This window comes from Neodiprion pinetum, chromosome 2 (genome assembly GCF_021155775.2).
Source record: "Neodiprion pinetum isolate iyNeoPine1 chromosome 2, iyNeoPine1.2, whole genome shotgun sequence".
In the NCBI taxonomy this organism is placed as follows: domain Eukaryota; kingdom Metazoa; phylum Arthropoda; class Insecta; order Hymenoptera; family Diprionidae; genus Neodiprion; species Neodiprion pinetum.
The window spans coordinates 18,632,413-18,652,550 of record NC_060233.1 but is presented as its reverse complement, the minus strand read 5'-3'; the positions used below and the strand labels follow the sequence as shown (position 1 = coordinate 18,652,550).

Here is a 20,138-nt window from a genome sequence, read left to right as displayed (position 1 = left end):
TTATCTATCATCTATCAATGGTCTAACCTTGAGCTTGTCGTAGGTTGTGTCAAGTTCAAGGCGATGTACGAAGGGGTTTAGAATGTCGGCTGACACAGATGGTGAATCCGAGGTTTGATGAACCTTCCCGTTCATCCTCTCCATCGTCTCCATCCTGGTGCGTTTCTTTCCGACGACACAGGTTTATCAAGCACTGTTACGTCCGATTCTAAGTATGTATCAAGGAACAGGAAATAGATGTCGAAATGATAATGAGGAAAATTGAGAAAAAACTTGCACTACATCGATGTGTTCCAAATTTGAACGGGAGGATAAAAAGAAAGTAAAGGATCCGAGCACCTCGGTTTAATAACAATTTTTAAACATCGTTTAAGTTCGAATTACAGTTTAAGCACCTAAATTACACCTGTCAAACCGGGTAGGTGAAATGAAGCAGAATTCAATGTATGGTGAAATTCTGCACCTGGCGCGCACTCGCGGCCGATTTGTATCGCCTGTTTCCACTTACTGAAGTATAGCGTAACTACTATGTTACAGCTGAGCGACGCGACAGCATTGACCGAGTGGTGCAGCCTCAGCGTTTTATTCTGCGCTGAATATAGACGGCGCCACCGTGCAGCGTATGACGATTGTTGATTTTTGCAAGGCCAAATCGCATCGTGTTGAAGTTAGTAACGTTATCGTAAGATTCACGCCGAAGAAATACCGTAATTTCGCAATTGTGGAACCGTTTTAAATGCACTAAACCGCGATGAAACGAAATATAATCATTCTGTGCAATCCTAGTACCTTCAAAATCGTTGTAAAAATAAGAAAATAGTGATTTTTTCCTAAGGTTCCGTTACGATAAGGTTACTTACTTCAACCTCGTCAAATCTTACGTTGTATAATTTCGTTTGCTCGGGTTTGAGTGTTTATTTCTTTGCCACTCAAATATGTACGCTTCGCCGTGCGATAGGCCGTCGAATCCACACGCGAATGATTCGAACCCTGCTACTTTTATAGTTCTTCCGAATTATTCGTAAATAAAGTATCCACTTGAAAGCATTGAATATTTCTTGCGGGTAAGTGAATACATAACCTGTAAAGAAAATATGGAAAAACAATTACACAAATCCGTAGTTGGATATTTTTTACACCTGTCAAAAATCAATGAAAAATGGAACGTCTTAGTTCAAAGTGCCGAACGCCCGTTAAACAATTTGAAAAATCAGGAAGAACAACTCAGGATGGTTTCAGAGTGAGTATACAAATCACGATAGAAAACCGTGAGCATCTTTTGAAACTTAAAAATAAATTTTGCCTGCAAACTTAAACTAAATGTGACAGGAGCTGTGAAACTTTCGCGCGTAAAGTAGCGAATTGAGGTTATATTGTTATTTATTTTTATTTAGCGTGAACTGTGTCAGAAAAATAGTACCGTTCAGCAATATCGTGATTGATATCAGAAGATATTCAATCGACGCAATGAAGGATTTGATGGAAAAAAAAAAATTAAATGTTACACAATTTGGGTTAGTTATTTATTGAAAGAAAAGATCTGAAATTAAATGTGGAACGTCATGATGACTGGGAGCCTGGAAAAATTGAGGCAGGTAAGTAAAAATAATGCTCATTGTAAAAAGATTCTTTATTTATATAAAATTAAAAATGAATGGATTGTTGAAATCCAGTAGAAGGTAGCTCCGGAGTAGATTTGTTACAGCGCAGTGCTCTGGAAGCCAGTAATCAGTGCCGATGAACATGAAATAAATTGATAAAATTAGTAACTAAGAATAAAAAAAAGATTATTTTAAACGTGAGGCTTAGGAATGCAAAAAGAGAAAATTTACAGCAGATGTACCAGATGCGATACTCTTAATTGACATATTGTGGCAATGCATTTCAATAACGATTAATTTATTATGGGATTTGTTGGAAATTAGTTATATCGACAAACATCATAAGCTCCTGTCTGCTAATAATATCCTTTAATATTTTCAGGTAGTGAACAATTCATCGTCGAAGTGTGTTTAGAGCAGTCAGGCATCGAAGGATATACTAAATTTCTAAATCTGTGATCTTTGAGTATTAAGATATTTTTGCATGTATTCAATGATGGAATTCGTTTTTTTAGTATGCTCGAGGATCCAACTTTGGTGAATAGAACAAAAATCATGTCTTACCTGGGTCAAAACATTTCGACAGCAAGGACTCTGGTTTTTTGATCAGCATATTATTCCAATTATCCAGGCTAGTCGTAGCATCGGACAACATGTATCCAAGTGAATTTCATCAGAAAACCATCATCACCAACTTTACATCCGTTGAGACAAAATTGAAGAGCGTGATACTTTACAGTTCATGGTGTCTGAATATTCGAGCATTTTACTTTGGTTGAGCCAATAGTGATAAGTGACACTGAACTGTTCCTGCCAATTCATTCTATCAAGGAATCACTCCGCGCATCATTGTTATCCTTGTGGTATTATTGACCAGCATTATTTTTTGAATTTTATACTATTTAATATTAATATTTTATTTCGAAGCGTAGTTTCACTCTCTTTGTCAATTCAGATAAATAGTGTTTTAAGCCTTGAATTAGATCATAGGGATAAATTTCACTGCCAACTCAGGACATATATATTTAGAAATAGTAGATAACCTCAATTAAAAATGTCTTTGAAGTTAATCTTAGTTTAGGGTGTCATCTGACTAGCTAGTTGCAGTTATCGAGTTTCATTGAACCCCAGCAAAGTCTAAAGAATGCACTTACTTACTAGTACACTTTGCCTTGCAAATAATCACTTGGTCTACGATAGAATTTACTTACTAACTTTTTTTACTCCTAATTTGGATCAGCGAGTTATGCTGGAACTTGTCGATAGCTCAAAACCAAACTTAATTTTACATTCTTGAAGGGGTCCTATGCTGAAACAGAAAATTTGTAAATTTTTATTGATTGCAATTATTTCTATATTTCATGTTAGCACTATCTAAAACAAAGAAATCTCATCCAGAGATTGGAGATGGAACCTGAAGTTATCCAGCGGGACATGTAAAGATATTCATATTAGTCCCTGCGTCACAAAGAAACTAATACATTATTTGAGAAAATATTTTCAAGAACTTTGTTAAAAATTAGATTTTCATTTGTTTTAAAGGAACAAGGATTACAGTCTTGACTTTGATAAGTCAATATCTTCATATCAATGTCCAGAATATCACTCTGGAACATGGATGGATGTCTTTGAAAGTAATTGTGACACTGGGAAACATTTTTAAATTCTTGATTTGTAACTTGTGTCGCAGGATATGATCTGCGTTTCTAATTTTCTACGCTTAGGATGAGATATTCTTTGTTTCAAACAGCACTAATATGGAATTTAGAAATCATTTTAATAAATAATATATTATTGAATTTTTAATGTTCGTATTGGGTCCCCTTCATTTATTTAATCGAACATTGTCGAAAATTAGTAGAATGAACTGTGGTGATTATTGGGAAATTTCCAGTAGTAATAATAATAATTCATCGATCAAGATGAATATATTGATTAGAAAGCATTTGTAAATTTCATTAAACTAAATTCGCCAAAAAAGAGTTGTACTGTTCTGTTACAGATAGTAAGGTATTCAAATTTCTGAAATGGTAAATTCGAAATCTTGCATTTTCAAAATTCATAAAATCTAATATTACCCTCTGTAATTAGGAGAGAGCCAGAAAGTTATTTAGAAGATACGTCTCACGTAAAGATTTGAAATTGAAAGAAACCCGATAACCTACAACTTCTTTCGCCAACCAGCAAAAATAGCAATCTTTGCACGTGTCATGAAATTGAATAGAAGGAGAAGGTATCAATGAATATCAGAAATGTAATTATTGTGACTGTATTTCCAATTGATAGAAAAAAATAATTTTCTCGTGTTATTTTTTTTTTTAGATTTGGTGTGCATATAATGTCGCTTCTAATGTAATAAATTAAAATGATCAAATAAACTGTTTTCATTCACCGGTTCGATTTTTTTCCAAGCACTAATCATTTCAATATATTTCTTATTATAATAAAATTAATCAAATTTTCAAAAAGTTTTTCGGATTTTTCGACGGTTCCTTGAAAAATCAACTTCCTGACTCGATAATAAATGCTCCTCATGCCTTTCCGCGCCACTACCTCAATTATTCGAGATTCTAACCTCGAAAATTCGTATCAACTATATTGCCGCAAAAAACAAAGTTTGACAGCTGAAACTCTGAGGAGAGCCTGTATGAACAGCTGACAAACGTCACCCACGCGTAGTTGAGTTTTAAGTTTCAAGATATGCTGTCGGCATGTAGCTGGGTCATTCCATGTCAATTCAACGACGTTGCGACGGTGACCCTCTTAGATTTTATGATTTTTTAATATGTTTTTATACATATAGAAAGAAGTCCTCAACTAAATTTTTAGCTCTTTATCTCTTCCTATTCCGGAGTTGTCGATTTTTGAAGAAATTAACGAAAAAAATTCATGTTTCTGACAACAATTGAAATAACCTGATTCAATACAAAAATTTTTAAGTATTTTTTGATGCTCTTTCTGAAAAAAAATACAAAAATTGAAAAAAAAAAATCTCTTCATGCTTTTGTGGCCATTTTTAATCGGAAAATTGGATGTTCGTTCAATGGGACACTTTGATTTTATCCAAAAAAATTTACCAAATTCTACGTTAAAGAACAAAATTTTTGAGCCATAATAGAAGATGGACTTTCAATAACTTATAGTGAAAATAATTTAAAAAGCTACGTTCTGAGAAGGAAAATAAATCAAAATTACGGAAAAAAATTTGTTTTCAAATCATTTTCACTAGAAGTTATTGAAAGCCCATCTTCTATCATGGCTGAAAAAATTTTTTTTTAACGTAGAATTTGGTAAATTTTTTTGGATAAAACCAAAAGTGTCCCATTGAACGAAAATCCAATTTTTCGATTAAAAATGGCCAAAAAAGCATGAAGGAGATTTTGTTTTCAATTTTTGTATTTTTTTCAGAAAGAGCATTAAAAAATATTCAAAAATTTTGGTATTGAATTAGGTTATTTCAATCGTCAGAAACATGAATTTTTTTTCGTTAACTTCTTCAAAAATCGACAACTCTGGAATGGAAAGAGATAAAGAACTAAGAATTTAGCTGAGGACTTCTTTCTATATGTATAAAAACATATTAAAAAATCATGAAATCTAAGAGGGTCACCGTCGCAACGTCGTTGAATTGACATGGAATGACCCAGCTGCATCGGTCAATTAGACCGTCGTCGTGTCGGTTGGCAGCCTATCGAATCCTAACGTGTAATTACTCTGTTACAGCTGTTCCCTGGACAATGCAGATCTCTTCAGTATCGACAGTACCTTGCGTGGGAAACTCATTTTCAAGATCAATGTTTGCATGGAAGATGAAATTGCGTTAATATCCGAAATCGACTCGCAGTTGAACAACCTTGTTCAGGTACTGAAAGCAAAGGATTAAAAAAATAATAGTGATAACTGAAACCAATCTCTTGGAAAAACAAGATAAGAAATTGCGTATAACATTCCAAAGGCGTAACCGTGTTCTTACACCGCGAAAACCGATTTGTCAAATCTGAAACATATTGGTTGAATCAAACGCAGATGGCGACCGCGGGCCGCGAAGATGAATTTTGATTGACTTAACTAATCGTAAATCTGGTGATCATATTTTACTTACACAGGAACGTATCAACAATTATGCGTTACACTTGAAAAGTTGTCAAGTGACCAAATAATTACTCAAGGGAAACACAACATTGTGAAATTTAAGATCAATGGTTAAAAACACAATGAAGTTGGCATATTAAATATGGTATTTGCAGCTTTTCAAACACCCTACGTATACACCAACTACTGACAACAGGTCTGCGACGAATAGTTTTCTGTATACTTTTACATGATACATATAGACTTTGGTCTACTGGTTCAAAATACAAACTCAGTTTTTACGTAACACGATGCGATTGTTTTTATTCATACATACATGCAGATATTTTGTTGAAAATCACTCTATTCAAATAATGAAATATTTTCATTAATTTCAAAGGAGTCATCTATAGTAAACTCATGTTTACTTTGTCGGTGTAGTTTATTCTGTAAAATCCCCACTATCCCCATTACACATATGCATAATAGTCTGAAGACGGATAATTATTGTAGAACTTTTCAAGCAGCTGCGAGCGCTTTTCAGTAGGAGACGTACACTTGGGGACAGTGAATTTGAGACGGCTAATTTTTTACACTAGACAGTTATGTTGGCAACAGAGAGAAACCTACAGCGCCATAGTGGGCCGAACGCGAAACAAACTCAATCTCAATAAGTATAATATAACCCATGACCGTCATGATAATGATTTGTTGGATTGACACGTTATTTCCGACGATTCGACGGTCATGTGCTATGTTATGTTTATTGAAATTGAGTTTGTTTGGCGCTCGGCCGACTATGGCTCTGTAGGTTCCACTGTGTTGCCAACATAACTGTCTATAGTAAAAAATTAGCCGTCTCAGATTCATTGTCCCAAAGTGTACATGTATGAGATGAAGGTTGTGTTTTTTTAAAATTAAATTTCAAATAAATAACGAAAACTTTACATTTAGATAGTTTTATTTCATATAACATGTGGTTTGCACTATTTTCCATTCGAAAACTGTGTTATCTGAATCTGCTGAATGTGAAGTGGTGTATATAATATAAATATACTTTTATATTACGTTCAGCACTACTATCACGAATATTAACACTCCAGTAAAACAAATTTGAAATAGAAAAATTCGCAGACCTGTGTAATTAGTTGTACGCCAAAGAAAATACCTTTAATTTTTTTTTTTTTTTACAAAAACGCTGCACTCTAAAGGGGCATTCGAACCGTGAACGCTAGCATTCCCTGCCTACTGCAGTCGCACAGTAATAACCACTACGTCAAATTATTGCTTATAAAACCAATGATATTTGTCTCATTCGTTTTCTATCATACACATACTCACTCACAAGTATTTACAATAATATACAAGTTTTCTCGAGATGTGCGAGTTTGTTGTCAATATTTTTATTCTTCCAAAATAATAATACACCGGCATCAGAGAATAAAATTGAATTTTTGATTAAAACGAATATCTGATTGATGTAATCAAACAACATAATGTTGAAGCGACATGTTGATTGAATGAGTCAATATTGGAGTTGTCTTAACTGATACTCTTGACCGAGTCAATTTCAATCTTATTTGCTGAATTAGCTGATTTCAACCAATTTTAATTCATTCGAAAGTCAGACAGTTCATTCGACTTCGTTCATTACCTTCGATTCAATATATTTAGTTGATTATACACGAAAATCTTTTTCGCGTACCAGCATTTATTTGCTTCGCAATAAATTCAAACCCTTATTGAGAAAATTTTGCATACTTAAAAAATATTAGTTCTGCTATATGTAAACAAAAATTCATAACCTCAAAAAAGATCCTTATTTTTGGTAAGCCTATCTTGAGAACAACGCACATCAAAGAAAGATATTTGCGATAACAGGTCCATGGCTCAAAGGGGGCAGAACACTGTAAGTTGTACTTTTGATGTAAGTTGGTATCGTACTCTTCATTAGGTGGAGGTTTTCAAGGTCATTTAAGAAGACAAAGTTGTTTTTTCTTCAAACAGGAAAGTGTACTTTGTTTACAGATTTGCATCTTGCATCAGAAATCAATAAACTTTCACAACTAATTGTTTTTACTACGAAATTGATTCTTCAAGATATCTCAAAATGAATAAAATCGGTGTTAGGAAGACCTCGTGACCTAGCATCTTATGACTGAAAAGCTTTTCGGTCTTCACTTCTACGTTAATTACGCATTTGCTTCTCTCATTTCCTCCGTCAGGGGTTGAGGAATAAGTTCACTCTTTTGGAGGCGGCAAGAAGTGAAGTGAATATAAACGCTGAAGAGATGGAAGAACTTGTTTCCGGCTCTCCGTACAGACCTGGCTTGGACTTACTGATGAAATGGGCAATCGATAGCACCAATTACTACAGCGAGTTGTATCCTTTTAATTGGTTGGCGTTTCTGCCCTATTTTTTTAAAAATAGCCATTTTTACAACGCATTCCCTGAGGTCTGAATCAAGATCGAAAGATCATGTTGCAGATTTGCTGCAAAATTATTTTTATGTGAAGCCACTTGTGGAAAACAAAACTCTACTTCTTGAAATCTTTTTCAGTTATTTCTATCTGAGATCTAATTAATTTTCCTATTTCAATGGCGCTCACTTTCTGAAATATGAAAAAATTCAGTAGGATGTGGTGTGATATGACAATTTTTCTGAGTCCTAGCTGAAATGGAGGTTGTATAACAGTCAAGGTTATATTTCATAATGATATATACAGTTATATCTCACATTCGGTAACTACTCAGGGTGTAACCTGGACTGCCTAGGAAATTATTCGAAAACTTCCGCTGCAAAACAAAAAAAAATAAAAATGTTTTCACAGATATTTGAAGCACCATTAGGAAATGGATTGATTATATTACTCTTGTGCGTACATTGATAAGTTCATCAATTATTGACACACGATTGGGGGAAAAAATGTCGAGTTTTCTTACGTTTTGATGTGTTGTGGTATGTACTAAGATGCGAAAATCCCCGGTAACTTTTAAACCTCCAGCTCTTTGCCCAGAAAAATTTGGATTTTTCATTGTAATAAATCCTTGATTGATTTTTAATGCACGACTTCATTTTACTGCTAACAAAAATAGGTAAATTTTCCCTGCGTCTTCTCAACCGGTTTCACGTCGATCGCATGCGAAAGAGTCGCAAAAATAATACATTGAATTACTAGTGCGGAAAGAGGGCGGTTTCGGTTGAGTGTGAAGTTTGCAGTGTGAGCCACCAGCGCGGTAAGAGTGAACAAAATTAATCGATTATTTTTCCCGATTAATCGAGTATAATCGATTATTCTTCAAACTCTTGAAATTGAGAAATATTTTGAATGAAACTATAAAACATCAGAAAACTTTTCCTCTATTCGGACTACGTACTCAAATATACAAAATGTTAGTTTTATATGCATCGTTTCAAAAAAATACGAAATAATCGACGAATCAACTAATTTTTACCGATTCAATCGAGTCGTTTTCGATTATTTTTAGCTTAGTAGACATCGCTAATGAGGATGTTTAAATTAACGAGTAAAATAAAAATGTACCGAGTACCAGATTTTTTCGCAATGAGAAGACGATGACAGTTCCAATATTGAAATCAGTATATTCACTAAATGTAGGAAAGTCAAAACTTCAGCCCCGAATCGTGCGTCAATAATTGGTCAGCTTGCCGATACACTTGTATATTATTTTTAAATGTGGCACTCGCTCTTACAGAATCTCCATCTTTTGACAAAGCACAAAATTTTATCATATCTCACTAAATTTTTATGAAGTTTTCCAAATTTCAGACAATAGACACGTTTGAAATAGTAAGTTTAACCCTTTGAAGCATACATTTTTCCTATCAGTCAAAGTCCTTGAAACTGGGTACCTAGGTTCTCGAGGCCGTTGATTTCAAAAATGGGGTCAGATCTGAGAAATTTTCAAAATTCAAAAGGGCGGATCTAATATGAGCGCATAGAATTAATTTTTATGTTTTCAGTTCACTATACTGGATCCGTCATCTTAAGTTTTTAAATTCTGACATCGGATTCGTTTTCAGCGGGCTCAAAAACTCACGGATAACATATTCCAAGCGAATCGGTTCAATTTTTGTATTTTCAGTCTGCCATATTGGATCCGCTATTTTGAATTGTGAAATTTTGACTTCAGATTCGTTTTTAGCGACCTCAAAAACCTAAGATTGCAGAGTTTTACTTTTCTAGTCATAATCACTTTGTTTATTTATAGCGCTCACTATATTCGCGGAATCATAATAATCCCTGTTAAAACTTCAATATTTACATGTCAGAAGTCCAATCATGCAAAAAAAAGACAGCCATATTCCAAAAATTGAATATAAATCTTAAAGAATCGATTCAAAAAAATGTATATGAGGCGCTGTACCGCAAAGGGTTAATCGTATCTCAAATGGGATTGGTTGAAAACAGTGTTCGAAAATGATGGGTTTGTTTTTCGGCAAGTGCTTTTACGTGAAAAATGTTGCAATCAATCGGACTCCAGCCTGGTTCGATACCTCGTGGAATGCCTGCTATAGAAATATATTTAAAAAATTGCAACTTGGTCCAATTTTTTCGGAAAATATTTTTCCTAATACGGAAAAATTAGGTATAGCTTCATAAATGCCTCGTTAAGAAGTTTGGACTGCAAGAAGGAGAAAACGATTGTGAATTTGATAACGGCGTTTGAGCAGCACAAGAATACACAGGCCAAAATCGATGGTAGGTGAAAAATATTTAAAATCATACCTTAATTTCGGAATTTTCTTTCAAGAAAGTGGCGCGTAAATATTTTTGTGGAGATTTTTGTTTGTAAAATGACTCTTAACTACACGTTTCCACGAAGCGTGTTTCGGATCATGATCGTTCATCGTCGAGTTGATGGTTAGCTATTTGCGTGAATCGACTCAATTCCTTTCACCGTTGAATTCAGATTTATGACTATTTTTATGATAACAAGGACTATTTTGGCGAGAAAAAAAATTAAAATCCCCAAAAAATGCGTCTGGTGCACGCATCTCACGCCAATCATATTAGAGTAGATACTATCAACAAAAACATAATTCATAACTTAGAAACCACCCAAATAATAATTCACAAATATCTATTTAGAAAAATAACTATAAAAATAATGTCAAAATTACCTTTAAGTATAAAAATATTGAATTCAATCCTTATTGCCAAATACGTGATTTCTTTGCAAAAATAAATAATCAACACGAGTAATGAAGAATGGGGGACGAAGTAAAAATACTAGAGTCTACCACTTGGCGAGCGTTTTCAGTAATAGTCCAAGAGCTGGTGACTAATTTCGACTACGGATTCGATTCAACTAGCAGTAATGCATAATAGTACCGTCTATGATAGTTAAATAGGGAATGGCCAGTCTGACTGGCTGTAGCAGGTAGACCAGGTACTGCGCAAGGTGAGAGTTGGGTAAAAATTATGTGTTAAAAAATATTATTGATTCACAGTGATATTACAAACATTATAATTTCTAATCAATTATAAACAATTTATTCACCCCATAACCATTTGAGTGGGGTGACGTGGAACCAGACTATCCCAATGAGTATTTTCACCATATGAAATAAATATTTTTGATGCGCGCTGAAATTTTAATAGTGTGTTAAGTAAAATTTTTTAATAATAATTCCAAAGAGTCAGCCGTTCTCTTGGTTTTAAAAAACTGCCTGACGCGATAAAAAACATTCCATGAGCTAGAGTGAAAAGGGGTTACGGGAAAAAATGAATGTGAGAGAGAGCGTTTATCTGCAGCTCCTTAGGGCCATGATATGCAGCGCTTTCATTGGCTCTGAGCGTTTACGTGGTTTGAGCAAATGTACTAACTGTACTGACGCTCATCTATCAGGCCTGAAAGTTTTGGAGTAAAAAAAAAGCGCTGCATGTCATGGCTCTAAGGAGCTGCAGATAAACGCTCTCTCTCACATTCGTTCTTTCCCGTAGCCTTTCTCACTCTAGCCCATGGAATGTTTTATATCGCGTCTGGCAGTTTTTTAACACCACCTAAGCGGTCTGGCTTTTTGGAATTATTATTAAAATATTTTACTTAACACGCTATTAAAATTTCAGCGCTGATCAAAAATATTTTTTTTTTCATATTGTGAAAATATTCATTAGGGTAGTCTGGTTCCACGTGATCCCACTCAAATGGTCTGGGGTAAATATATTATGTCTATAATTGATTGTAAATTATAATGTTTGTAATTTCATTGTGAATCAATAATATTTTTTAACACGTATTTTGTACCTGTCACCTTGCGCAGTACCTGGTCCACTTGCGACAGCCAGCCAGACTGGCTATTCCCTATACAAATATCATAGACGGTACTATTACGCATTACTGCTAGTGGTATCAAATCAGTACTCAAAATTTGTCACCAACTCTCCGACCATAAATGAAGAATGAACCTCGGCATGCCCAACATGATTAGATGCCGTTTTAGAGCAAGTAAATGTAAGATTTCGCTGCCCTGGGAACTTTGAAAAGTTCCACTCGATTAGGGAACTTAAAACTTGCAATTTTTGCTTCCGTCCATTGCCCCATGTATAAATATTACTACCAAATGTCTTATAATTAGTATTCAGTTTTGTTCTTCGCGGTGACATCCGTTATAATTATACATACATATAAAACATAAGATCTGCACTGAAATCTCAATGCTTTAATGTCTATATTGATATTAGTTTAGTACGTGATTCTCGTCAGTGTAGTATAGTGATGCATCTCAAAACCTTTCTGTACCACAAGTGCTCTCTCATCATTAATGCGTACTCCAGGTATTTCAACAGTGAACTCGAGGAACTATCAAAACTCATATTTTAGACCCCTAGTACTTTCATTTTCCTAGTTATGGTGAGAATTGAAAAATATACGTTAGTCTCGATTAGAAAATCTATTTACATTATCAAAATGTGTCATCGAAATGTACAAAGAAAAAAAAAGGAAATTCTTTCAGAAGCACGTCAGGTGCAAAAATGTCGCCCCAAGTACAGTGGAGTTGTGAACATCCTTGGCATCCTTGATGTACAAAAAGTATTGAAATCGAACTTCATTGCCAAGCATATCATTCAAATGTTGGTATATTGATTATACGTGTTACTCATGTTCGTGACAATCAAGATGAATGTTAAAAACGAAGATGCAGAGATCAAGTGAAAAATTTGTAGTGATTAGTACCCACTCGGCGGGTCTTTTTGAACTTGTCGGGTTCGTGGAAATACTTGAGGAAAATAAGAAACTAATGTCCCTTCATCCAACCTCATGAACTCCACGTAGAAAATTGTTCTAACAACTTTCGATGTTAACACACTTGAATCCTCACGGTCTCTTATGTCGCGCATCCACGTAATGTTCCGGTATGTCAGTTTCAGAGTCACACCTTAGTACCATCGAGGCAAAGCACTGTGAAAATTTTATGTACTGTTTAAAATCGAGATCGGAGTATTCCATTAAATGGGGAAGAAATGTTTTGAAATTTGCAGTTGTCTTTCATAATAAAAATAATCTGACAATCACTACCAAACACCCGCTGTACCCGATCGGGTATGTCTCTAGTAGTGTATATATGTCGGTTCTAATCCAAAGATGGCGGCGCTCCCCCCTAGTTCCCCCCTAGCTCCCCCCTAGCCCCCCCCCCCCCCCCCGCGACTCAAGGCGCACCCTCTCTCACCCCCCCCCCCCCCCCCCCCGCGACTCACGGCGCACCCCCCCCCCCCCCCGGTCATTTTCGGCGGCTATTCCCATAGGATTTGACACACACACACACACACACACACACAAAATAATTCGTATTGATTATTGTATATATCAATATTCATATTTCCGTAGGGATAGCACTGTGAGTTGAGGAAGAGTTTTACATCTCTGATCCGACAATGATCAAATACGCCAGCATTTTTCAGCGGCTCGTTTCTCCTTGCAGTTTGAAATCCTAGAACGACATATCTCGGCTTCTCAAGCTGCGTCGATGTCTTGACTGACCATATATGCCGCGTTGTTGATGGGAGCATCGGATACACGTACGTTTCCCAAGAACGAAAACTCATGGATATGGCCGGATCCTTGGCGATGTAGTTGAGTAGCTGGATTTTCGGTTTATCTGCCAGTTTGATGTAGGGCAACAACCACTCGATTTTATTCAGGGTGATTTTAAAGTTTTCCGTCGCCGAGCTCTGAATCACGGCATTTAAATCAGTGTTGGAACGTGTGAGAATTAACTCGTGTTTAGCGTTGACGATGACTCGACGATAATCTTCGGCGAAGCCTAGCACATAATTTAACGGCAAGACAACATCGAAATTTCCAGCGGCATCGGTTAGGTCCTTATCCGCACTCAACCACCCGGTATTCTCCAGACTATATTGCTGGCCTGGAGTCAAGGATACGTAACCCTTCATAGTGCTGGTGATGCCAACATTTTTATTCCGATCAATCTCCACACCGTTCAACTCGTAGCGAACTTCCTCAAACAAATGACAAACGGCCATATTGATCAATTTCGTAACCGTCACCGCAGCCACACCATCATCCTTTGTGATTTTTCCGTGAATGTGTAGAGAGCTTTTACTGGGCAGTAGACACAAGTCTTGATGTTGAACAACAATATGGATTTCATCGTTGTTCTGGAAGGTGGATGATGCAAACGGTTGATGAGCATGAATCTCAGAGTGCGCGATCGATTCGTCGAATACCACAGGTTTCTGTATTCTTATTATTTCTTCCATGGTAACACACACAGGATGCAGCGAACACGAATTTTTATTTTCCAAAATTTCCACGTAATCGAAGACCTAGGCTCTGGAGAAAGCGAACGTTCAGAGGTGTCAGTCTCGTAGGCGGTGTAAAGGTTGTCAGAGGTGTCGGGCGACTGACGATTTTTGGCCATGACGTTTGAGTTTTATAACTTTTGCCCAACTTTCTCGTCTCAAACACGATTCCCATTATTTGAGTGATTTCACGTGTAAACGTACAGTAATCGTTCCGCCGCAAAAATTAATCAGCTTGTCGTCTTGATCGACTATTCTCAGCTGTAAATGATGTATCGACTGTACGGCGATTGGCAGGTAAATGACGTTGGTAGGCACTTCGACAATCTTATATCCGGATGGAACGGTTGGGAAAAATTCGTGAATCGTGTGAGCTCGATGCCCGTTTATGTACGCCCCTGTGGTTATGCTACACTCAACGCGTAAAGTATTAACCTTCAGTATGGCTACGGGTAATTCAGATTTATGAGTAACGTTTCGTGATAGCTCAACCGCCTTAAATCCCAATAATCGGCCGATCGAATCTTTGGGCTTAAAGTCTACCACATGATTGCATGTGACTTCACTGTTCAGCTCGTTGTTGTTAGCTGTCAGACTGAGGGTGATGTCGGAGGGTAGCTCCTTATGTAGAAAATTTTCAATATCCTCAATTTCATAGCATCCCGTGGGTATCGCGATGCTCTCTCTGCTGTTGTCCGCTCGTTTCAGGTAAAATTTATTACACCTCTCATGAATATTGGGTATTGAATTGAATGTCAGGAACTCGACGAGTCCGAGAACATAGTTCTTCTCTGGTGATAACTCGATTGGGGGGAAATATTGAGCCTCCAGCACGGAGGATGTGCCTGACAGTGTTAACGTCAACGATTCCGGCATGACTAATGCTTGCTCATGTAACACCTGTCTTTTTATAGTTGTTCGCTGAGAAATTTGAGACACAAGTGGCCGCAAATCACAGTATCATATTCTTGATACCTCTTATGATTGTATTCAACGCTGCCAACACCGAGATACCTCATCAAGTCCTTAGGCGGTTTCAAATCACCGAAACTATCGAAATACACAACATGGTCACCATTTTTCTTGTACGCAACCCAATGTGTCCCTGGACCGTTTTTATCATCAAGATTAATAATTGCGGATTCTCGCATTTTTGGTCCTGATTTCGGCAGATCATTCCGCATGAACACACCTCGAAAATGCGAAATTTTCATATTTTTAGCATAGTTGCGTAAATCAATGTTGGTGAGAGCTCGGTGTGGCAGCTTTACTAGTTTTTTGCCGGACGTAAGTACAGGCCCATTCCGCTGCGGTAGGGTCGCAGGTATAATCCCTTACCCAAAGCAATCGCCTCCATTGTTGCACTGTGCCGTTTGGCCTCTTTCAACTGATGTTTGTTGACACTAGCTTCGTTGACAGCTTTAGCTATACCCGCAGCACCACCCGCAAGAGCCCCAGTAGCGCTTAGACCGGCCAGAATTGGAATGAGAAACGGTAGAATGCCGCCAATTTTATCAGGCACTGGTATAACGCGAGGCATACGAATATTCTTCCCAGTCCCACGCGCGGCCGCACGAGCACCCGCCAACGCCGACTCGACGGCTTTATAACCCGGTCGCATGGCGACCTTTGCTGCCGTGATGATGGATTTAAGATTCACAGTTCTTTTCCGCTGTTTACTCTTCCCGTCAGTTCCAGATTTCTTCTTCGCAGCCACTCCAAGTTTCGACCGCTTTGCAGCTAAGCCCATTCCGAGTTTAGATTTAGCTTTCATGGTGTTGGTGACTCCCCAGGCTACCGCCTTTTCACTCACACTAGCGTCCTTGGCCAAGACGCGATTCCACGCCTTCTCAGCGAGCGCTTTGTCGGCAAGATTTCTCGCTGCGGTATCGCGATTCTTTGCGTATGCAATGTCGTGGTCTTTACACGCGGCATCCAACGGATTGATCCCCAAATCTCCACGAGCCAACCTCTTGGCCAATTTCGTTCCAGGTCCGCAGTACTGATACCCTGGCACATGCAATTCAACTGGGAGATGATTGATGATTTTACTTAACAAACCACCACCGCGTTTTTTCCGTGTGCACATCCTCATAGTCAGGCAACAACTAACGCGACTTCTATAAAAGGCGGAATTTATATACCGTCATCTCAGTTTTCGTTGTCATGCTAACGAAGCATCATGAGATTTCAAGATCAGCCCGATAAACTACCTATCGCAAATTTCGATAAAATGGTTCGACGTGGTAAGAGGAAGATAGAAAAACGACATGGAAAATTGCTGCCAAATACCGTGAGAGCAATTTTTTGCGGGCCATCCAATTGCGGTAAAACTAACGCTCTTCTCGCACTCATCACCCACGGCAATGGATTGCGATTCGAAAATGTCTACGTCTATTCGAAATCTCTCATCCAACCAAAGTATCAATTTTTGCAAAAGTTACTAGAACCTGTGCAGGGAGTGGGTTATTTCCCGTTTCACGAGAACGATGAGGTTGTAAAACCGGAAGATGCTCGCCCCAACTCTATTATGATTTTCGACGATGTGGCTTGTGAAAAGCAGGATAATATCAGAGCATACTTCAGCATGGGCAGGCATTGCGATATCGATAGCTTTTATCTAAGTCAAACGTACGCGCGCATTCCAAAACACCTAGTGCGTGACAATGCAAACTTATTGGTGCTATTTCGGCAGGATGACATGAATCTGAAACATATCTACAACGATCATGTGAACACGGACATGACGTATCAGCAATTTAAAGACTTGTGCTCGGCATGCTGGGATGATGACAATTACAGTTTTACCGTAATTGACAAGGATAGCGAAATCAATGGGGGGCGATATAGGAAGGGGTTTGACTGCTTTATAAGCATAAACTAACATAAACTTGCACAGTTTCGTTGCAACAATCGAGCCTGCAACATGGAGAGTGCCAAGATTCGTAAGCATAGCGATACATTGAGTGAAATATCAAAAGCATCCGATGTCATACGGCTGAAGCATAAGATGCTCAAGTTGGACAAGGACACGACCGAACAGGTTATGGGAGAGGTATTCAAGCCTTTAGTAACATCGCTGCAAAAATTGGTTGATACCTCAAGACAGCAGCATATTAAACGTGAAATTAAAACGGAACTACCGGATGTGACAATGAAAAAAGAAGAGGAAAAAGATGACGAGAGTGCCGGGGATGATGATGATGATGATGATGATGATGATGATGATGAGGAGGATGAGGATATGGATGTGGGGAATTTCATGGATGCAAATGATAAAACACTGAAGTTTGGTGAAATTTCTACTACAAGTACACCGGTGAAGAAAACAACGGATTCCACAGCACAATATTTGAAAATGTTCAGCTCAAGTAAAAAGAGGGATTTGGATACTACATACGGCGTTCGAAAGTTGACAAGCGGTATGATGATTGGCGATACGCCGATCAATTTCACTGATAATCTGGTCAATGTGGGGAATAAAAGTTATGACAGAACACCTGGATTACTCGAACTACTGTTTAAAAAATCACCCGATGCATCGGTTGTAAATGACGCGGACAAGAATAATTATATAAAAATTGTAACGACGACAAATGCGCATCGAAAACGTTACCAAGCCGATGGAAGCCTTCGAGATGATTTAAAAAGTGCAAAGTATAGAAATTTCATTGCACAACATGTTGGCTCGCCGAAAAAATCAGGTAAAGGCTTACCCGACTATAAGATTGCGCGAAAGAAGGGGCAAGATGTCGATTACGTCTACTGGGATGATCCAAATGAAATTGTAGATCGTCTCCGGCTGCTTATGGCGTCACAGGCTGCAGGCAATACCAGCCATTCCAACGAAATAGTCTTCATTATTGAGGAGTTGCGTGAGGCTGGAATCGTTTATTAGCGGCGTGTAAACATAAAATCATCATTTGTTCAGTGACCGTCCAGTGATGAGCATAGACATATTCGGGCGACACTCGGAGCGTGGTGGGGGTAAAAAATTTATTCGAGGGCCTCCGGGTGTTGGATTCAAAATCACCAGCGACAATCAGTATGATTTGGACGGTAAACGATTGTGTAACATAGGTGATCCGCAGCACGTCACCGACGCCGTTTCCTTAAAAGTTCTCAATACTGCTTTACAGTCTATGGCTGTGGATATTGTGGATACTTTTCAATCAAATTTTGAGAGTTTCGCGCATAATCACAACGAGGAGTTGAAACAGCTACGCATAAATAACAAAATCATTGAAAATACGTTGAATCGCATCAAACATATTGGGGAGCAGGCAACACCAACGTTGGGACAGACCAGCAGGGAATTAGTATCGATTGAGGAACCAGAGTGGTTGGACAGCAATTCGAAAAATTGATAGGTGAAGAGTTGGGAACAATGAAGACTGCAATAGCTGCCGAACTTCACAGACAGGCTCGACGCAACTATCCGCGCCGATTCGTAGATGTACGCGGACTGGATGAGACCTGGCAAGCTGATCTCGTCGATATGACCGCATACAGCTTGTGCAACAAGGGATACAAATACCTACTAACAATCATCGATATATTTTCCAAGTACGCGTGGGCGGTGCCGATAAAGTCCAAGAGTGGGAAAGATGTTGCCGCTGCCATGAAATCTGTACTGATCCAGAGTCGTATACCTACACATCTGCACGTTGATCGAGGCAAAGAATTTTACAACAGCGAATTCAAAGCCCTCGTGAAGCATCACAATATCAACATGTATTCGACATTTAGCAACTTGAAGGCGTCGATATGCGAACGTTTCAATCGAACATTGAAGAATAAAATGTGGAAGCGGTTTACTCTCCAAGGATCGTACGAGTGGATTAATATTTTGGATGATTTAATGAAGTCCTACAACAACACCAAACATCGCACGATTCGGATGAAACCGGTGGATGTTAGCACGGAGAATGAAAAACAGCTGTATCGTAGCGTGTACAAGCCTCAAAAAATCAAACGAAGTGATCGAGCGCGGAAATTCAGTGTAGGCGATCGAGTTCGAATCAGCAAGTACAAGAATGTATTTGAAAAAGGCTATACACCCAATTGGACGACTGAAATATTCACCGTGAGTGAGGTGAAAAATACCAATCCACCCACCTACAAACTTACCGATTATCAAGATCATCCCATCGAGGGGGGCTTCTACGAGGAAGAGCTCGCCAAAGTGAAATATCCCAACGGCTACCTTGTGGAGAAAGTATTACGCAAGCGGGGGAATCTGTTCTATGTGAAGTGGTTGGGTTTTGATAGTTCGCACAATAGTTGGATAAATAAAACAGACATGTAAGATAATTTGTATGTATTTTCCGAATTACAATAAAAGGTTTTGAATATACAAATATTTCCACATTTTATCTCCTTTGTGCGCACATATGCCATACTCTGTACTACGAAAATAATAATAATAATAATAATGATAATAATAATGATAATAATAATGATAATATGCAATTTTGCCGTACGATTATTACACATTTTATTTTTTGGAAAACTTTTTTTCATATTCTGAAAACTTTTTTTCGTTTTCTGAAAACTTTTTTTCATTTTCTGAAAACTTTTTTTCATTTTCTGAAAACTTTTTTTCGTTTTCTGAAAAGTTTTTTTCATTTTCTGAAAAGTTTTTTTCGTTTCCTGAAAATTTTTTTTCATTTT

The 20,138-nt window shown here is 37.7% G+C and overlaps 2 protein-coding genes across 7 annotated transcripts in view; one reads left to right on the top strand and one right to left on the bottom strand.

Annotated features, from left to right (window-relative positions):
• The window catches only part of LPCAT (lysophosphatidylcholine acyltransferase), a 125,626-nt gene extending 125,066 nt beyond the window's left edge, over positions 1 to 560 (bottom strand). For all 3 annotated transcript variants that reach the window (XM_046613746.2, XM_046613747.2, XM_046613748.2), the window contains exon 1: positions 28 to 560. In XM_046613746.2, coding sequence (XP_046469702.1) covers positions 28 to 153 — 126 coding nt within the window. In that variant the 5' untranslated portion in view covers positions 154 to 560. The remainder of the gene's footprint in view (positions 1 to 27) is intronic.
• Positions 561 to 641: 81 nt separating this feature from the next.
• The window catches only part of LOC124213003 (uncharacterized), a 42,634-nt gene continuing 23,137 nt past the window's right edge, over positions 642 to 20,138 (top strand). For all 4 annotated transcript variants that reach the window (XM_046613756.2, XM_046613757.2, XM_046613755.2 and 1 more), the window contains exons 1-4: positions 642 to 1,240; positions 5,325 to 5,463; positions 7,898 to 8,055; positions 10,285 to 10,397. In XM_046613756.2, coding sequence (XP_046469712.1) covers positions 1,095 to 1,240; positions 5,325 to 5,463; positions 7,898 to 8,055; positions 10,285 to 10,397 — 556 coding nt within the window. In that variant the 5' untranslated portion in view covers positions 642 to 1,094. The remainder of the gene's footprint in view (positions 1,241 to 5,324; positions 5,464 to 7,897; positions 8,056 to 10,284; positions 10,398 to 20,138) is intronic.